Source organism: Chroicocephalus ridibundus, chromosome 3 (genome assembly GCF_963924245.1).
Source record: "Chroicocephalus ridibundus chromosome 3, bChrRid1.1, whole genome shotgun sequence".
Taxonomy (NCBI): Eukaryota; Metazoa; Chordata; class Aves; order Charadriiformes; family Laridae; genus Chroicocephalus; species Chroicocephalus ridibundus.
The window spans coordinates 108367916-108390038 of record NC_086286.1 but is presented as its reverse complement, the minus strand read 5'-3'; the positions used below and the strand labels follow the sequence as shown (position 1 = coordinate 108390038).

The 22123-nt window shown below is 37.9% G+C and overlaps 1 protein-coding gene across 1 annotated transcript in view; it reads right to left on the bottom strand.

Annotated features, from left to right (window-relative positions):
• Nucleotides 1-13826, bottom strand: part of TPO (thyroid peroxidase) — a 55440-nt gene extending 41614 nt beyond the window's left edge. The window contains 4 exon segments of the mRNA XM_063331137.1: nt 1676-1808; nt 3732-3901; nt 10355-10436; nt 13733-13826. Coding sequence (XP_063187207.1) covers nt 1676-1808; nt 3732-3901; nt 10355-10436; nt 13733-13826 — 479 coding nt within the window.
• Nucleotides 13827-22123: the final 8297 nt, after the last annotated feature.

The window sequence follows — 22123 nt, the reverse complement described above, 5'->3', positions numbered from 1 at the left end:
GTAAAGCAAGGAAAAGTACAGACTGGTACGTCATTTAATGTTTGAAGTCTTTGAAGCTGGCTTACATTGTACGGTATGTTGTTCCCATTAAAGTATAATGGGCTTTTTAAGCTAATGTATTTCAATAAAGCTTGAAGTATTTCAAGGGGCTCACAAAGTTTCAGACTAAGTTAAGATCTGACTCGCTGGTTTCAAAGTCTTTGTCTTTGGCTTTTTGCTGCCTTGCATCTTTTACAGATGTTCAGAGCAAAGAGTCTAAAATACCACCAAATATGAGTGACGGGTTTAAAAAATGATTTGGTGCAAGCATAAATCTATACAAAGTCGAACACAGTGATTAAAGGTTAACCAGACTCAATGGATCATATTTACCCCACCCAGCTTTAGAAACCAGCCTGAAACGCCGAAACACATCCCAGTATTACCACAGCCACTGAAGAGAAAAAGGTGTTTTACTTTATCTACAGCAGAATATCTATCTCTCCATCTCTGGAGAGAAAGACAACAGCAGCCATGCCTGCAAATTCAGAGCTTCAGCCATGTGCCTATGTTCAGCTGCATGAATCTTGGCCAATGTGTTCAAGCCCTGATGGGGTTGTCAGTGCAAATGTTATACTAGCTGTTAGTTCAGATTCCAAGCAACTCTGCAAGTGCCTGGGGGAAATCGTGGATATCCACATAGTTAGATTTATAACACCGATGCATATAAGATTGTGTCCTTTCAACTAAGAGTCTATCAGGCATGTTCCTTGCAAATGATGTCTGATGTAGCAAAACAGATTCATCTCGTAAAATCAGACTGATTGAATAGTAAAACTGCCGAATTTTACTGCTGTTCATTCACCACATTGCAGAGTGCCTTAACCTGTGCAACGCCAATGGCCTTCCATTTACAGCACTGCTGCCCTTGTAACACTGCCGTCTGCCTTTCAGTTTGTGGCCTCTGTCTCTGAAGGCTACTGAGTATAAATAGCATCTACCCTTGTGCTCAACAGGGCTCTCATTCTCACTGTTGCATCCTCATTGCAATGGAGGATTCCGAAAATACAGTTACATCTGTGATGTTGGATTTTGCAGGAAACGATTGCCACGTTTTAGGGAACAAGTAGATAACTAGTAAATAATAGTTGTTCAGGTAGCCAATAAGCATATGTGTATATAAACAGATGTATAAAAATAAATACATCACACAGCATTTTTAGATGCATGTTTGATAAATGATAAGGTTGTGGGAAAATACAAAAATGAGAATCGACTTGATTTTTTCATTGCTACTCATGAAGTAATGATATTTTCCTGCTTAATATCATTTTATCCCATGCAATAAAAAATGAATGCTAGATTAGAATTAGTCTGTTTAATTTCTGTAGACAAAGGCATATACTGAATCACTCCTCCCTAAATTTAAAGATCCTGACATAAAATTAGAAGCCTTCATAGGGAGACCCTGTCCACAAAAATTAGTGTACCAAAGTCCAGATGAAGAGGTCCCTTCGCCTGGGAGCTTTCAGAGGTCCCTCATTTAGAGACACGTTGATGCCAAAGTTAGCTGATTGAGGTCACAGCACACACATACACACACACCCCATTTTTTCTAGGAAAAAGTAAACATAACTCCTTGAGTTTAAAGAATAATAAGAAGAATTTTTCAGGGCACAATTCTTATCATACATACCTGTTATTGCAGGCACCAGTGATGAGTCGATATTTATTAGCTAAGCAATTGTTTGGACATTTTGGAGGCAACATATAAGGCAGACATCCAGAAATGTTAGCAATCATAGTGAGCAGATCAGCTGATAAAAGATCTGAAAGGAAGAACCGAAACAAGCAATTTGCTCTGTTGCTCTACAGCTTTTACAGGAGGAAAGACATTATTGTCATCAAGAGCTACAGCATCCCCTCTCTTCTTCCTAGGAAAGAGCACTTAGTGAGAAGTGTTGCAGGAGGTAGTCTCAGGGTCTTAGAGGAGATAGAGGGTGAAAGGAAGCTCGTTTTATTATCTTATGTGTAGAGAATGAGAAGGAAGTAGTCCAGCCATAGCTGAGAACTGAGGTTGAACTGCTCCTTTTTCTCCTTCTTTAATCTGCTCTCTGCTTCCTTCTTTCGCTGCATTGTAGTCACATTGCTTGTCTGGTCCCTGTGCTTACAACAAAGGTGTAAAAAATGCCATTTAAGAACAGAAGTATATACCAAGAAGGAAGAATGTGGGACTGGAAAGATGCAGAAATTTAAAGACACTACAGCTGACTATATAATTAAGTGTGGAGTGGAGGAGGCTCCGAATTATTAGCTGGAATTTGGAAGCTAGGGAAAATCAGGGAGCTGTATACCAGCAGACAGCATGTTATTAATGTCTTTATAATATGATCCCAGATGGGTCTCCCAGACAGCATTCTGACGTCACATTGTGGGACAAAGTCACATTGTTCTATAAGCTTCAGCAAGTTAGCTCCCCTCTCACCCATGCATGTATGGAAACACACATATGGTGGGTTGGAGGTAGAGATGCACATGAAAGAGGAGCAACATCCTTCCTGAACTCAGAGAACTCTTGCCATTCAAGCTGACTGTAATGATCACATGCTGAATGGAAATGGCAGAGGCAGGTCAACTAACTCTTGCCCCTGTCTCCCCACTGGCTACTGCAGGTCACCCACTCCCACCACCTATCCATTCTGCCCATCCAACCATGAACTAAGCTCCTTTAGTCCATAAATTAAGCCAGAAAAGTAAGTCAGAAAAAAAAAAAAAAAAAAAAAAAAGATTCAAGAGCTAAATCAGGTCAAAAAATGTTCTGCTGAGCAGCTAGAACCTGTAAAGGTGAGAACAGAGGGAAAATGGGACATTAGACTGGCTACGTAACCCAGTCTTTATGTTTGTCTACGGCACTCTAACGCTTCCATATCTTGGAAAAGCATTGTCATGTCATAAAACTAAGACAGCAAATGCACCTTGTAATTCGCCAGTTCATGCCGTCTGCATTAAATTATAGGGGGAAAGAAGTCAATGTTTCTGAATTTTTGAGTCTTCCAGAGACCGGCTTTCTTGAAATTCATCTTGAATTAACAGCAATGAGAATTTTACTTTACATAGACAATTATACATCACTGAGCTTTCTGGACTATCTCTCTTTTTTCCTACATCTAACATAAAAAAACAGTTAAAATAGAAACAAAGTGGAAATAAACATGTAACAGCAATGCATTATAAAATTAGTCTTGGAAATAAGAAAGTATTTTCTTAAGAAAGGGATATTAATAAGGCCATCAATGTCCAGAGGAAGTGTATTTCAAAATGTCAGTACCACAGAGTGATAGAAATCGTATTATTTTGTCTGTAGACTCTAGGCCCCAGAAGCACTAAACCCAAAGTGCTGGGGAAGGTAGATATTTCACTGTAAACAAGAAGCTTGCCACACTGTGGATATGCAAGCTGATTTATAGGCAATACAAATATCCAGATATGAGTTTGCAGGGTGCCAACAGCATAGTGCTGCTCTCCTCAACTATAGGAGCACAGCCCACACTCCAGCAAAGAAAAATGTAAAACAGTGACTCTGCAAAGTGCTTTTAAGAACAAAAGAGAGGGCATCCTGGCCCCAGTGTGCAGACAAGATATATACTCCTGCCAAAGGTAAAATAAAAGTGAAGCTAACCCAACTTTAATCTAAAAGACAACATTCAAGAAATCAACAGGGGGTTTTGCCAATGTCAATATACTATATTTACCAGTTGGATGCAGTGAACGTTTGCGCTTCTGGCAAACGTTTTGGTTCAGCACTTGAATTGACATTTCCATTCGTTCAGCTGCTTGGGAAATATCTTGACTCTCTTGTTCAGGAAATTTCGAGAAAGCCAGCAGCAAGGTAGGAGTTGCTATTCGTCTTCCTTGGATATTTCTATAATTGAGATAAAATACAAAAGGTTTTCTTTATTTTAACATATAACTTTTTAGAACTTATTCATAGCTGTATTTCTCTATGTTGGATATGTTCCAAGTTTGAGATATATTTTGATTGAAGGGTATACTGGGAAAGCAGAAAGGAAGACTACTTTCTGACCTTGTTCTGCCAGGAAAATTCTGGAAAGAAAGGGAAAGTGCCATCCCATAGGACACACATAACAGGGTTAAGCTTGTGAGAAGCCTTCAGGATGACAGAGACTGTTGGGATGGCAGAGCCTGCAGCACGAAGTGGCTGGGAAGACCTTGTGCGGGATAGTCACAATATAGGACTCCCACTATAGACACATCTAAATGAGTAGGCTTTGCTTTTATGTAACATTTAATATCAAAGCTCATCTCAATCATTGCAGGTGGATTCACAAATACCTTAGAACCTAGGAGTCAAGCAACTGGCCCACAGCCATCTAGATGCCATCTGCAGTTGATGATAGAGACACGTCTCCTCCCAAAGACTGTCCAAGCACCTGCCTTGCACTGAATAGTTGTGTAGGGAATTTGAGCAATTAGTTTAGTAGGGCTTCATTAGACAGTTATATGGCTATAGATGTTAGTTTACAGCCTGGCCTTACCTCTAACTTTAAGGAGCTTGATGAGATAAGTTCTGTAACATAAACGCTTAAACATAAGGGAAATCCTTTTTACTGCGAGGGTAGTTAGATACTGCAACAGGCTACCCAGAAAGGTTGTGGAGTCTCCATCTTTGGATGTATTCAAAGCCCAAATGGGCAGTGTGCCGAGCAGCCTGCTCTGAGCACAGCACTGGCCTAGATGGTCTCCAGATCTCTCTCAACTGTTCTGTGATTCATTGCGAGATTTATTTTTTACTCAGCATGGGCCGGCTTACCACTGTCCTTTTATTGGCAGAGGAGCCTTGAGAAAAATGCATCAGGGAGAAGTTCCTTTTCAGCTGGAACTCCCAAGTCCTAAACTGACTCCTACAGCTTAGGAAAAAACACTCCAGTCTATTCCATTTCCAGACATGGTCATAGGTTGCAGACATCCCTGAGGGCTTCTCTGCAGCACAGATTTAATTGGACATGCAATTTTCATGAAAACGTTGTGCTGTCATATTCACTTAGGTTTGTTTAAAGCACGAGAGAAGTTTAAAACGGAAACGGCAGTTTTGATTCTGCAAAGCAAAGAGTTAAATTTCTGTTTACAAAATTAGAAACACATTTACACAAAAAGCATTAAGTGAGAAAATACAACTCCAACCATTTTTCTAGTTGCTAAATATGTCCTTAATTGATCCAAAGGAGCCTCAGCCTGCTCTTTTATTCTTTATACAGAAACTGTTCCTTTCCTTTCAGGAGCATAGCTCGAGAACACTTGCAACTGTGAAAAAGAGCTATCTTGCTCCTCAGCACCATGTTTTTTAGGTTTTCCGTAGGCAATTAGGAATTTGAGAATGTGGAGAAGTAAAATTCCTGAACTGTGTCCCAGTTAAAAAGAAAAGAAAGGGGATATAACTAAATGCCAAATATTAGGTTTAATATTTAATATCCACATGAGGATAGTATCAGTCACATATCATTTAAAAAATATTATATGAAGAGGGAAACATGTTTGTACAAATGAGTTAAATAACAACATTAGCTAGGAGCTAAGAATCAAAAATACGTGTCCCCCCCAAAAAAACCCCAAAACCAAAAAAACCCCCAAAATAAAATCCCACCACCCTTAATGGCGAGGTAAGTTCTATTTTGAGATATTTCTCTTCTATTTTTTGTCTAATCTCACAGATGTTGTAAGATTTTTACAGCAGTTTTTAGTTTGCCACATTTCCTGTGTGTCATGCCGTGCCCCATCCTGTCCCATCCCTCTCCTTATTCAGCATACGCATGCTAGTCCCTTCTCGCTCTTACCCCCACTCCTGAAGCTGAGCGCTGATTGTGGAAGAAGATGCTGGTTTTCTCACTGTGTAAGTTACAAGTTATCTTGATACTTTGCAGAAATAGCCCCGTAAAGCTACTAGAATGACCTGTGATAATAGCATTATTAGGAAGATGAGATCAGATATGAAGTGTCCTCATACTTGTTTAATAATGTAAGTAAGTCCTAGTGCAGACCATGGTGTTTGCACAGAGGGTTCTTTATGTTTTCCAGACTCTTAGTTACTGAGTCTCATTACAGATCACAACTAAAAAAAATATATATATTTAAAAACCCAAATAAAATAAATTCTCCAGAGTATGAGTCACGGTTTCTCTTTCAGCCTCAGATATTTTGTGTCTCTGAGATTTCTTTCAGCCTGAAATTAATATATTTATAGAATACCTTGTTTAGAGATTGCTAACCAGAATTCACGTTCAAGAGGTATCTCACAAAAGCGTCATGATGCAGAACATAAAATGATAAAAGAATATAATTTCTCCTTTCCTCTAATGTGTACGTACATGGCCAGTCTGCTTAAAGACCAGAGTGGCACTGACTAACTCATCATGCTCAGTGCATTTCTGCAACTATAACCTCTTATATGGAGCACTGAAAATTATTTTCCACTTCCCTATGCAAACGGATGATTCCATAGATGGTCCCTTCTGTAGATGGTCCTTTTGAGTTGGCATAGATAGGGGCCAATAGAATAATCTTAAATTGGGAGGTTTACAATTTAGATTCTTTAAAAACATGAACTAGTTCAAATGTAGACACAGTAAATAAAAATAATTTTACCAGAACGAAGATGATAAGAAATATCTTTAATCTGCTGTTAAGGTTTGATTTTTTTAGGGTTGTCATCTATACTTTTTAATCCGCTAAGAACAGTGTGCATTCAGCTAAAATATATGTTAAAATACACTAAGTTATTTCAATCATTTCTTTCTTTAATTAGGCTGAGAAAACCTCTTGCGTTTGCATTAGAATTGTACTTACCTTCACTACATTAGGATAAGTCCGAAAAGGAGTCTAAAAATGTGTCTTATCTAAAACTCACTCAAACCAAATATCTAGCACAAGGGAGGAAGCCCCACCTGACACGCCACCACAATTCGCATCTGTCTTATACATAAGTCCTTCAGCAGTCCTTTTGAGTTAGTTTCCAAGTTCTAAGAGGAGAAATATATGATCAGCAGCTGTGTGCAACACGGGCCTGAGAGACTATCACTTTGCACAGCTTGTCCATTCTGGAGTTATCTTTAGTTTCTTCTACAACTTAAACCCCAGAAAAAAACACAGACTCAGCAGAATAAAAAAAAGGAATGTGCAGTCAGAATCAGAAGCCTTCCCAGCAGTGCTGTGACTCACTAGTTAAAGCTAGTACAAGTTTCATAATTTGTACTGCTTGTTATTATAACGAGACTTACTGGAAGTAGAGTTTCCTCTTGCAAGCCAACTACCGCTTTCAAAATGTATGTTATAACGCACCTGGTAGTAAATTAGCAACGTTTTTGCACATACCACTGGGTAAGTGCCATAACCTCACAGGTGACACATGGCTCTGAGAGCCCTACCCAAGCTGCCTAGATTCCCATTGGCGTTGCCACTGTAATACAAATAGTACATTTTAATGATGATGCCACTGTGCTCCATCTATGTTATGTCAATACTATTATGAATGTTTATATTTTAATGGCAAACAAGAACACCTACTCCTAAAGACTAACAAAGCCATGAGCTAATTGGAATAGCAGGCAGGTACTAGCAAACAGTCATGAGAAGCACTTGGCAAGGGGAGACGATCACGAACAGCACAGCAAACTAGGAGGACCGTACTGGGACTCAAGTGACCTTAAAACTGGTAAGTAATTTTGAAGAAGTGTCATTTTCCTAGAAAATCCTGACATGTTTTAAAAACTAGTTTAATAAAACCATTTCAGCCAATATGTTTAGTGCGTTGTGGGTCACATTGCTGGCTTAAAACACAAACGACAATTCAAGATTTTAAGTGATGATATTAAACAGCTGAGGTGAAGAAACGTCATTGTCCATTTTCATCACAATTCAAGGCCAAACTGAAGTCTCGGGAGAAATGCAGTTATTTTGACACAGTTTGCAGTTCGGACACCTAGATCATGAATTCAGCAAACATCAGGTTGGACGATTGCACATGGAACAATCAAACAAATTAACAATGGAACAATCAAAATTAACATGGAACAATCAAAACAAACAAATAAGAGTTTTGCCATTCTAACCTGAAAAAGGAGCTGCCTTTTCATCTCAGAACTGGCTTTTCAGTCTCAAGGAGAGCTCTGAGCTCATACTATTGGATTGTAGTTTCCTTCAATCACTTGTAAGACAAAGTAAAATAAGTTTTCACAGCATGGTGACCTCCGTAACTTGCAGAAACTCAAATCTGTAGTCACATGCATTCCTTTCTTGTTTTTAACCTCTGCACTGACTAAAGCTTTAATTCAAACATACAGTATTCTGCAAGTTACAAAGGAAAGAAGCCTCTTTAAACTGACATGAAAATGCAAAAGTATTTAATTAAGGATTCAAACACATTCACTCCTCAATATAATGATCAGATTAGACAATAGTTCAGTTCTAGGTTCTCTGTACTTGCAAGGGCTAATATCTAAGAGGCAGGTGTAGAGTCCATTTACAAGCCTATAATAAAACAGGAGGAAGTCTCTTAATGATATTTATGATTCACACTGCCCCACTTAATTGGGCCACAATGAATTGAATTATAGAAAAGCACACAATAGAAATACAATTTTCACTTCTGGTAATGATCATTTGTAAAATGAAAGACCGAGTCTTTTATACCAGTTAACATAAAAGCAAGTGATAGTCTTATGAGACTCAGGCTCCTAATGCAGGTGTCAGACACTTGTGGCTCTGATTCCCCAAAACAGGCAAACATGTGCCTCAGTGGTGATACTAATGCACATCTTTCGATGCTCTGCTGAAAGCCTTTGGCTGCCTACAGGGTTAACCCCAAACTTAAGCAGAAGACGTGACCAATTCTGACTGCTGTTACTAGCAATGTTCTGCCTAAGAAAGATCCAACGGTTAACAACATTGTCTATTAAATAAAACACTTCACAGCTTTAAATCATTGATTCAGTTTTCAACTGCTACTGTTAAAAGATGCACAAAAAGAGGAAAGGGAAGAAAGAGAGTGAAGAGAAGGGAGGGTAGAGGAAGGGATGAGAGGGGACCCGAAGAAGAGAAATGACCAGGTGACCTCCAGAGGTCCCTTTCAACCCCAGCCATGCTGTGACTGCTCTTCTTATAAAGGCTCTTAAAGGGAATCTAATAACAGGACTTTTGAATAACACTGCTCTTTAGACCCTCTATAGCCAACATACACAATATTCTGAAGAAAGCTTAGCAGTCCAGTGATTTATCTGGGGTAAGCAAGTGGTCTCAGTTTTATTCCTAGCAGAGTTCAAACAATCATTAAACATTTACCTTTCAGCATTTGTCATCTTTAAGACATTGGGTAAATATTGACCAAATAATTGCCACAATATCCTATGAGAGAGTTAAACGTCAGTATCTTCATCTGGTACATGAGGCAGCTGAGCCACTGACAAGTTGAGATCTACATTTTTAAATTTGCTTGCCTCAGGATTGTCACCAAACTAGTACCACTACAAAAACTACCCCTAAAACTACAAAATGAAAGTGATGTCAGTCTCTATGAACTGAGCAGACACAGTTCTTGACAGGTTCTATCCATACAGTCGTCTCTACCAGAGCTCTGCAAATGGTGACTTGTTTTCAAAACACAGAGACAAGTCCTTTGGGGAAGTTTAAGCAAAAAGGTGGTGATTGCACCCTGTAAAACTTAGGTGATGTGTTCCAAACACTGGAGAGAAATTAATTTTGTGTAGTCAGAGTTACACAGAAAATGTCTGAAATGTTTAGACTCATGGCTAGTCATCCTGAGGCAGTTTCATCACTTCTAGAAAGGGATCACTCTCATAGCATAACTCAAGCACAAAGGGGCTTTCCCCATGTTGTTCATGACCCACGGTTCAAGATAAAACTTTTACTTCCTTTCCCTTATCCTTTCATTACATCTGTTTTACAAGGAAGGGGAAATGTGAAACCCACATCAACAGTCCCTTTTAAGGCAACAGGGTTTAATGTCGATGCCATTGGAGTTGTTCCCATCTTACTTTGCACTGGAAAAAACATACAGTTCAAAAATATGTAATGTCCATAAAATCACAATTTTTTGAGCCACATGTTAATGGAATGTGGTGTGTTACTTAGACCAGAAAAACATTCCTATTTATTTTCATAGTTCTTATTTTTCTCACATTTTAAGAGAGTAACTCATGCAGTCATAATGCACAAGGTTATCTTGGTTCAGATAATCATAAATATGACCATTATATGTTTTCTCAAAGAAACCAGTTGATCTCATAGTTGTCTCCTTTGAAAGGTTTTTGATGAATAGATCCTTCACTATTTTTTTTTCTTTTACCTTTTCAGTGTATAATGTGCAGCATAATCCACCAGATTAGAGCCCTTCTGGATAGCCTGCGTAATGCAGTTATCTTCAGTTTCTTCTCGACCGGGAAAAAAATAATATGGAAGAAAGATGAATGTGTTATTCAATGGCACATTTACTCAAGTATTTACATTTTAAAAATATACAGGTTTGTAATATTAAGGTATACGTAATTTTTCCTCATTAAAAGGATCTCCATGTTTTAGTGTTCCTGAAACTAACGTGGCTTCTGGCTTTTCTCAAAGATAAGGTAGAGGTAGTAAATCAATTCTTCCCTGATTTATAAAGCTTGAAGAGTTAGACTTTCCTTGTGTTTCTTCCAGTAAAAATCCAGGTGTGCATGTTATGTAGTGCCAAACCTAAGAGGTCCATCGGAAACATGCTGTGTTCTGGGTATGCGATTATGCTCCTTAGGCTTCACGTTTATTTTGCATTAAACTGTCCTTGGATTGATAGGAGAAATCCCAGCCTCCCTCACAGGTCGTATGAGCCGGCCTGAGCCACATGAAGAATTCAAGTCTGTATTCAGGCATCGTTAGCAACCTTTAAGACCTTCTGGGATCTGACCAATGCATGAAACCCCTATTCTCATCTCCCCACCTATGTTTGATGGAAAGACATGTGAACCTGATAATACTTCAGCTCTGCTCTTTTGCATAGTGCTATCACAGAACACAGATTATTCCTCTTTTGTATAGATCTAGCCTTATATTAAATGAATTGGTTATATTAAAAATTCAGTGGTTTAATTCCCAATCTATATTTTGTGAGATTACCCATTTTTTTCTTAGAAAATGAATTATGAATAATAATAGTTTGCTAACAATCATTTATGTGCAATTACTTATCATTTATGTACACTGCAATTTTAGGTGACATATTTTAACTGTAGTCCGTGTTGTACTATTTCTGTGATCTGTTTTTGAATAGGGTGCTCAGCTAAAGGGAAGATAACGTCTAAAATGAGGAGTAATCTTTCCTAGGCAAAACTCTACTTTACTTGATTAAAGATCTTCTCAGCCTTTAAGTACAGCAGTAGTTATTTCTCTTTTTCACCTATATATGATAAACTACTCTATGATTCATTTAATGTTATCAATTGGATTTCTGTTTCATCTGAAAAATTTTTGGAGTCTATTTTAAAAAGTGTTTAAGGATTTTTATAGTCCATACAAGAGCTAATTCTATTAGAATTTAATATTGCATGATTTTTAATTACTTTTAGGGAGTCTGCCTCTGAGAAATATATTATGCTCAAAGTATTGCTCATCATGTGGTATTGATTCAGACTCTGACCTAGAAGAGAATATCCCCCTCTGATACCTGAATTCCATTCTCTCTTTTCCTTTTCTACTGAGAATTATGATTTTAGTACCCATGTAGTGTTTTAAAAAAATGTGGTCCTTGCAGTAATAAACATTATTTTGTATTGTTCCCATCAGACCAAAGGACACTTACCTTAAAAAAGAATTGTATACAGTCTATCTGTTCCATTTATTTACAGTCCACATAGAATTTGTTTTACACTAACTAGCATATAATATAACCTCATTTTAGACCATGTTTTTCCAAACAATTAATATTGAAGCTCCAAGTATAGGATCCATTATGGAAATGGATGGGATCACCTGGCCAAAACGGTTGCAGAGCACAGAAGGTGAGATGCAGGGAGCTGTTATTCGACTCGGCTCCATCTCCCCTCGGCAGATGCTTATCGATCCCTATCTATGCAGAGATAACTTGGGGGGAAATGTGGAAATGGCTCAGCCCGGGGTGGTCTCAACCCTGCATTACAATAAGAACTAAAACCATAACTGAAACCCGAATGGTGCCTTTAACAAACAAAATGCCCTGAGTCAAGTCCCACCACTATTCAGTGAGTGTGAGACCAGACATCACAAAATAAACATTGCTACCTAAGGGGCCATCAAACCACCACAGATATCCATCCCCGATAGTGCAATCCATTCAGGCACAATCCTGACCAGTCATTGAAACAGGATATTTTAAGTCCAAAGTTTTGGGGAGCAAAACGGGGAGTCTTCCAAAGATACAGCTGGCCTGTAGGAGATTCTGCCCCCCCTTGTCCAGGACGCTGTGCAAGGTAACTTCCCAGGACTGAGTGGCCTTACCTGAGAGAGAGGGTGAGTGAATTAATAATGTACGTATGATGTCTAGCATGCTCTAAGATCGTGATTTGTACACTTGTTTAATCATATCTAGCACGTATTCATATCTAGCCCACTGGTGGTTTGTGTTGTTACTTTTTGGGATCAGTTGTTACGTGGTAATAGTGTATCCTGTGAACTGTTTTGGTTTTTTTTCTTTAATTGCAATAGTGCACTCTTCCATTGTATCCATAAAAGCTTGCAGTAGTGACGTATCAGACCTGTGAGTGAAGTCCAAATAAATCATTAATTTGAACCTCTCAGTGAAGTCTCTTTCTTGCCGCCACAGGAAAATAAAACTCATCCCCTTATTCTGAGTGATGGTCCAAAAAAGATTTCCCATCTGAAGTAATGGCTTGGGGGGTTGTTCAGATTTTTGTTTACTTTATTTTTTATATTATTTTATTTTGTTTGTGATTCTACACTAACTTCGAGTGAAAATTTTGCTAAGGACTTTCCCTTCCAAATCAAATCTACAGCTATATAATTAAGAGAATGCAAAGATTGAAATCCTGTTTCTTCATCACCTCTGCCCTACTTTAATGTAAAAATCACTCTCTGCAGAAGTCTCTTAAAATTCAATCTACTATCTGCTACATTTCTAGTCTATGAGATCTAACTGATTCAGATTGAACAGATGCAAATGAAATAGCTCTGATGTTTAAAATGGCAAGATGATATTGTTTGAACGTAGACACTACTGCAATCTGAGGGGGTCTAAAGTTTCCCTGGCATCCGCAGGGTGCTGGCAGTGAATGGACCCACAGGAGACCCTTGTGGGCCAGCAGCAGGGTGCCAGGTGGGACATCCTGTGGCAACTGACTCCAGCCCAGGATGACTAAACGTAGTGATTGGCAGCCTGGGAAAGAAATCTAGCAACCGTGCTTGTAAACATGTCATCTGACATATGAATGTCACTAAGACAGTAAAATCACTCCTAGTCAAAGAATACATAATTGAGACACATTACACATACAAAGTTTTCCTTTGTGAATTTATGAAGCTGCGTTTTAAAAGAAAACACCCATGGAATAATTCTCGCAGAAGTCAGATAGTGTATTCTGCACATAAAAAGAGATTAAGCTAAACTGCCGTTGCTAAATTGTCTGTGGTGCCAGTGTATTTTCCGCTTAACAGTAATCATCAAAAAAAGAAAATAACATGTAGTTTTTCTGTTACTTACCAAAGAGGATATCTTTGCCTATCTGAAGGAAAGAAAAGAAAACAGCTGTGAAGGCTATAGCTGCTGAAATTCCCAAAATAATGAACACTTTCATCTAAAAGAAAGAAGAGATAATTGTTGACAAAATACATACCTTCATCTTCTAATTATAAGCCACACTATAAATAATTTCCCACATATGGTAAATTTTACTTTTAAATTAGATTTGTAGCCACGTTTGATTATGTTTTTGAAGTTCAAAATATTAATTTTCAGAAATAACTGTAATTCACTTTCTTTTTTTTCCTTCCTTCCGTCTTACTTTTTTTTCCATTTTGAGAAACTTCTAGCACAAGGAAATACATCACATTATTTTATAAGATAGTATGTTCTGACAATATTAGCAACACGTAGCCTACATATTAAAAATTCAGCGATATATTACCATTTGTTTTGAAACTTCTCTGTGCATTAACATTAATCATTGCACAAAAGATAGTGAAAGTGGCCAAACTAATAATAACATCGATCAGACCCCTCTCTACTTCTCTCCGTGCATAACTGTGCCACCAAAGCCGCACGATGAATATGCTCCCGCGGCAAATGGGAGCTGAATTCTCCATTTCAGTGCACTCGTTTTCTGGTAGTTATTACAGCGATACAAAGATATAAACTACCCAAGAGGTAACATTTTTCGCATGCGCTACATTGATCGGAAATTGAAAGATTACGAATATTTTTAGTTCTATATATTCCACCGACATAAGAAAATTAATAACTAATAAATCAACTCTAAAAATTCAGGGAAGCAATACTGCCCATAGAAATGCAGTGTGAAAACACCCCTTTTTTCACATTTCATGAGTTAATATGATGAATTTCTTCTGGAACATGGCAAGCAAAAGCTTTATAGTCTGACCTTTTGTCTGTTGAGGAGATTATTTTCCACAGTTCCGTACTTTATCGGTGGCAGTTACTGTTCTGAAATCTGGAAGTGAAGTACTTTCCAGGGGCCTGGCTTGTGCTATCAGCTTTATGTGCCGGTACTCACTCAAGCTTTAAAAGTGCAAATGATTTCAAAATCTTTTGGGGCACGGTATGTTCGCACAAAGCAGAAACTGACGTTAATGCTCGGTTTGTTTATTTTTGTCCTGCTAGGAACCAAGAGCTACCTGTGTAGTCAGCTCTGATATCAGAGTTGCTTTCATGGAAATGCAAAGGACAAATGTTCAGACTAAAAAAAAAATAAAAATTTATGATGTTATGCAGTAAAGTAAATTCTGGGTATACTTTTCACTAGTTTTCTTTGTTCATGTATTTGACAAAGAAGGTAACTTTGTGTCCTATTTTATGTGTTCTAGGTGCTTTACCAAAACGACCTTCGTAAACTCAGTTGATGACCCCCAAATTGCCCACCAACTTCCTTGCAGCATTTTTTATTTTGTTTTGTTCTCTTGGATAATTTATTTCACGTTTCTGAGCCTACCTATTTCAATTTAGTTATGTTTTTTCGACCCCATTGCTTCTTCTAAAGACAATGACTTTCTATTTTCACCTAAAGAATCTAACTAGCTGTTTTTTTCCATTTCCAATTTAGGCAGAGAGATCAAAATCAGAGCTGGAATCAGGATTGAGGATTCCCTCATTTAATCTTTGCTAGTCTGGACAGGGAGATCACAAGGTGGAGCCAAAGATCAGTATTTTGATCGCTGCCATGGGTGATAAGTAAAGTAGGGGTTGGGTAGGAGGGAGCATCCTGGAGCTGGTGGCTGTGGTATATGGCAATGAAAAAACCCTAAAAGCATGTGAACTGACTGGAGGAAAACTCAAGGTTGTTGTTATAGCAAACTTCAGTTCAGGAATATCATCCGTGCCCTGTTCCCTCCAAAGGTGAGTGGACACTGGTGATGAGTAAGCAGAGAGTAAAGGGAAACAGACCTCTACTAGAAAAGTCGGTTTATGCTTCTTAGCTGGGGGCTTTGAGATTGCAGACAAGAAATCAAACTTGCAGTACCTCTTTAAGCCCATTCCAAATTGCAAAGCTTTTAAGGTGGCTTCCTTACATAAAAAAAACCCACAAAACCAAACCATAAAAAAGACTGACTTCTTCCATGGCACAGCAAAGAATTGAGAAAAGCAAATCCATTCCAAACACCTAGCAGAGTAAGGAGCTTTCACTTATATCCTTTCAAATACTTTGCAAGTATCACGGGTTTCATTTCTGAGAGTCAAGGGGCTTTCTTAAAGTGAAAAACAGATCTGATTTTCTTTGGAATTTCACAGGAAAAAATCAAAGCTTCCCTATTTAGTTCAAAAAAGAACTTACATCAAGATTTGTTTAAACGAGGATCTCAACTGTTGCTCATTGGTTGCAGCTGAAGTATTTGTCAATAGTGGACTTTAAATAGTTACATGCGGTAAATTAATCTGTGATGAAAAATTTGAATGGTAGCATCTATTTCGTGTTTTCCTGATTTTAATTTAAGATTATGTTTAACTCCCCACTGAGCCTCAAACACAGTTTTAGTTAGAAGGTGGGGGAAGTCTTAATTACACAGCACTGATTCCCTTCCAGAACCCTGTTATTGAAAGCTGCTGAAAGAGAATTAAGAAGGCAAAGTTTAGTGCCTCGAGAACAACCTTAATTTTTTGAATCCCAGATTCATTTATTGCCTACATGCCAGTGTAGATAATTTGAATGAATGTCTTGCTGAATGTATCCTCTTTGTTCAGGATTTTCTGTTAGCTTCCTGACTTCAGCTCTTTCTGCAGAAAGGGTGTCAGACCTTTCTCCCCAGCGGCGAAACTGCACGGATCAATGACTGCCTAAACATGGAGTACCAGACAAGTATAAAACAGTCCTGATGCTAAACACCACTCTTAACAAAAGCAGCAGTGAACCTTAAAAGTTAACCATATCAATAGTAAGTTTTAAATTGACTCATTTAATTTGTTATATTCCCAAGATTTGAATCTGCACATGAAGAACAGTACCGTATCTGTGTTCTTAAAAGTTAAAGACCTATAAAGTAAATCTTTGGGCTGTTGATAAAAAAGATAAATTCTGTTCAAGTAAATACTCCAAAGCAATAGATTTTCGGATTGTTCACACATACGAATTTCTGCAGGCCTACTATGGCATTCAGAAAAAATAACCCATACTTAAAATAGTATGCAATTGCAACTAATGTTTGATACAGGGAACAGACACATTTCTGTAACCTCAGAACAACTCTTACATTTGCACTGTAAGAGCCTGCAGCCCTACCAGGCTCTCTGAGGCATCATCAGTTCTTACAAGCATTGGATTAGAATGAGAGACCTCCAAGATAGATTTGTGCAGCTGCAGGAGCTATTTTTGATAGCAGATTACACTGTTTTGCAATATTCAGTGCAATCCTGAGCTCTAGCGTGGTGTGAAGGACACTCTGTTAATATGGAAGTCTAACCTGTAATAGAGAAATTAGTCTCTGATCTCTTCTAGCTATTAAAATTCCAAGAACACTTTTTTGTGAAGGGAGATGTAAAAAGCGCATATAGTCGTACAATACTCCAACAGAAGCAATTTTGCTGAACTTCCGGCTTAACATCATACAAAAAACAGCAATTAGTCTTATTCTAGTTAATTCAGCAAAATGTCACCAAGTCAAAAAATGCATGAAAAGGTGAAAGAAAAGTAGTTTACAAAGCAAGGTCAGTTTAGCTGGGTTGCATTGATACCATCTAGTCGCTTCAAGCACTCATTTTTTTTCTAAAATTAATTTCATTTTACTAGAAACACTTTTTGTTATTATTCTCTTTAGGCAGAGAAGACCTTACAGAGGTCTCTGAAGCCAGAAATGGGATGAAGAGGGTGAATAGGTAACGATCATTCGCTGTCTATTCCAGTACAGAACTAAGGGTCAAGTGGGTGGCATGTTGAAAACAACCGAAAGAATGCAATTATTTAGACAACACATAGTTAGACTGCGGAAGAGCCTATGTCAAGAAGCTGCGGTAAAATAAGTTTATATGAGTTCGTAGAAATATTTTGACAATTTTGTGGAATAAAAATATATCAAGGCCGATGAGAGACAAGATTTGCATCAGGAACTCCCTCAATCACAAACAGACTATGGCTGGAATTTTTATTGTTCTTTTACAAGCTTCTCTCAGCAATAATTGTTGCTTTTAGTCAAATGCAAAATACAAAGCTAAATGGCTCTTAGGACTAATTTCTATCGTGTATGACTTGAAGCTCAACTTAACTGGTATACGTAGCTGTCTTAAATTAAAGGATAAATAATAAGTGAAAAAATATATGTACATATATGGACAAATAGTTCTATAGTAACTAAAGAGTTCCGATATTATTTCAGTCTTTTTACAAGCCAGTGAATAACAGATGGGGGGAGGGGAAGTTGTTTAATTTTCCTCAGGCTCTGTGTTTAAATTGTTTTCACATGATTAATAAATAGCTAAAAAGATCAGGAAATGAACTGAAGTAGGGCAGTAAATAACTGGCCAGGTTAGCAGTAAGTACTGTAAGCGAGGAAGGAAGAGAAGAGCTTTGGACCTTTACTCCTGCAATAAGTAGGCTTGAAGAAAGAACAAGCAGCTTGCTGATCTGGAAGAGTTTGGTGGTCTGTGGCTGAAAAAACTATTTATCCATCTGGATGACTAGGTGACTGGTTTTCCAAATGTCATGTTTGTTCCCTAAAATAATGTTTCTGCCTTTGCAGATTAGTTATGGTCTCACCCTGAAGAAGAAAAGTTGTCCCAGGCTGGTGGAATGTATCATATATTCTTATCTTTCCTTAGGCTAATTGTTTGCTTTGAGTGAGATCAACAGGATTTGGCCATTACATACTACTTTTAGTGTATGATGCTGAAATTATGTTTTCAGATAAATTATTTTTCTCAGAAACAGGTGGAATATAACATGTAAATAACTGGGATTACTGAAATTCAATGAAAGTTAACTGAATAAATCTATAGACCATAGCATTGTCTTGTTAAAATATTGATTTAAACCCAAACTGGTATCTCATGCAAGCAGACAATATTTAAAACTCAAGTTACAGGAAATTTTCCTAAGAATTTTTTTAAATGTGCTGTGGTTTATTATACTTTGTAATAAATGCAGAACAAGACTCTGTAAAGGTAAATTTATCTGCAGAGGACAGTCCACTCAATTTCTTGTGTCTGACTTCATGCCAACCCTGTATATCACTGTTTGAAAACTCTGCCTTAACTAAAGAGCAAATTATGATTTATGTGGAAGAATGTTGAACAGATGAACAATTTAAGGTCTATACAAGGTCTGAAATTCAGTGGCTTGAATCACAAATACTTTTATTTTTAAAATGAGACAGAAAATAAATCTTTCATCTTGATAAAGCACTGATTTCAGATCAAACTCAATATCTTTCAGACAGATCATTTTAATGGCAAGCTTCATGGTGAGATGTCTGCCTTCTTACGATGCACGGCCTTCTTGCAGAGACCACGGCGGTATCATATAATGAAGTTTATGTCTTGGATTTAAGGATGGTAGGTAGGTACATCATATGTCACTTAGCTATAAAGCTCATCAAATACTAACAAGATAACAAGCATGATCTTTTGTAACTTAGCAGAAAACAGGAATTTATTTAGGAAAATAAAAAAAATGACCGCATAATACAATTAGGACAGACCAATTTTAGTATTCTGCCTGCTGTGCATGAGGCTTTCAGCATGGTTAGTGACAAATCCACAAGAGGATTTAAGATTCCAGAATAAAAATTGGGAGGTGACAGTACCGAGTGATTCATTGCCATACTCAAAAGTGTCCACAGATGGCAGATGTTCCTGTCCTCCTTTTGTAGTGCTTTGCAATGAGTGAAATATTGTGTGAATATTTCCATGGTGGGAATCGTGACACATGGACCTCTCACATCAGAAGCTCCTTGGTAGCAATAGGAACTGGACTAATACCTTTCACCTCCTGCCTCCCAACACCAAGTTACTGTGAAAATCCAAGCAGTGGCAACATGTTTTCATTTTGCACCCATCATTTGAAAGAAGGAAAAGAGGTGGTGTAGTCAAAGTGCTCAAAAAAAAGGACATGGACACTTACAAAAGAAGAGGAGCAGAAAATCGTGACTGAGAAGACTCTTAAATGTTTTCTGCTAGTCTGCTTTAGTGAATTGCCTGGTAGGTTGCATTTTCCCAAGTGTGGCATTGACCTCCCAAATTTATTATTTCATATTCAATTATTTTTTGATTAATTAAAAGATAAAGGCAATGGTAGATATTAACACAGTAAGAAATGGTTTCAAATGCGGAATTGTCAAACAGTTTGGAGAAAGAGGAAAGGGAAACAAACAGCCAGTGAAAAATGAGACTTCTATTCAGTAAATCAAGTAATAAAAGACTCTCTCAAGATGGCCACCGGCTCATTAGATGGATTGTTCACTAGACACATCCTACATTATAAACACATTTTGTTAATTGAAAAACACATTTTAAATCTAATGAGATACTCTTGAACTGTTTTCATCCAAGTTCATATTCACTCAAGCAAATGAGTATGCTTCTGAATTCATCTCCAAATTTCCATTAGTCTGTCACAAATCAGGAAAGTAAATGATCTGAAGAAGTTAAATGAAACATTCTTCATGAGCACTGATATTAAGAGGTCACACAGCACTACTCTCTGGGACATTTAGTGTTCAAGTGAGCCTCATGACTAAGTAATAAAAACATCTTGGCTATTTGACGTCATGTCAAGGTTCCACAAATCTTGAGCTGTTATTTTTAATGCCTTGTTGAGTTTGAAGCATTCTGCTGCTAGACAAAGTATGTTTTAGAAAACTCTCAGACTGAACAAACAAGAGATGCTACAGCTTTCTTAATTTTATGTTAACATCCAGATGAAAAAGGCACATGAGAATTATCAGGCATGCAGCATTAAATAGTAACTAATAACAAGAATGAAACCCATCATATTTAAATGAATATTAATGAGAATCAACACTTTGCAAACAATTAAGCAGAGGTTACCAAATAGCCAAAGGAACGGGGAAGGGTATGAGTGTGAGCATGTGTATATTTGCATGTACATATATATATATGCAATGACATGGACACAACAAAACTCATTTTTCACTGAAGTCTTCATATCCAAATTGAGGCAAAATTAATAATAGATACTGTGGCAGACTTACAAATCCAATAAAATTATTTTAATGCAGCCAAATATAAGGCAATGGCTTTGGAAATAAACTGTGCAGATGATATACACATCATAAGAGAATTGTGAAAAGCTGTGACTAAGGAGAAAAAGAAGACATAAAGAAATCATCACTGATTCTTAATAGACCTTTCAGGTTAATGCTCTGGCAACAGAAAATAATGTGTGCCCCTGAGATATAAAAAGAGAATTAAAAAAAAATACTGATCTGGTGTCAATGTATGGAATTGATAACACTATACAAGTTCATCATATCCATTTCTGAGGTCTGGAGACTGAGCAAGCTTTAACAATGTGAGGCTTAAAGCAGTGAAGGTGCTTGGTTTGGTGAGAAAATGCTGAAGAGTGACATCTGATGCAGTTCAGCATTTACACTTGGGGGAAAAAAACCCTATAGGGAGCAAGTTTTCAATTCTGCAGGAAAAGGTATAAGAAGATACAATACCTGTGAGCTGTACTGGAGTTAAACAACCTTGACCATGAAATAAAACATAAATTGCAAGTGGCAAAAAACCCAATAGGAATTGAAAGAGATTACAAGGGTGTGCAGTGAGGAAGAAAGAGAAGAAGGAAAACTTTCTTCACAGGGCCCTGGCCCCCTGGGCATGCCTTAATTCACGGCTCTCACATAGAATTCCCTTGGGTACCAGTGCCATGTACTGTAGCACCAGCTCTGTGTGAGAAGGAGCACAAGTCCAAGAACTGACAGAACGAACACGAAATTTGTGCCTCCCCCCATCGTCTCACCACTCCTCCCACAGACTGGTAGCTAACACCTACCCACTGCCCTTCCCATCCTCCCCAGCCCGTGCTCCTGCCCGGCTTCCCGGCCCTGCTCTGCTGTGGAAGCAGGACCCCATCAGCGCCCAGCCGGCTGGCTGATTTTTTAACTAGCAGCTTAGTGTAGGATGTATAATGGTACATAGGCAGTTAATTATGGGCAGTCTGGGACGAGGTCTTGCCTGGCAGATGAGCTGATACCTGCTCATGTGTGCATTGCTCTAAACCACCGGGACACTTTCACGTATTGCTATGAGTACCAATTAGAAAATATCTAAATCTATTTTTCCTAACAATGTATTCCTTATTTCTTCAGTGACGCAGTTGATCCCTGATGCACAAGGTAGCCCTTTCTTAGCTGACAGAAAAACAAATCTGTGCCCTAGTCAGATCAATAGTATTTGACAGCAGAATTG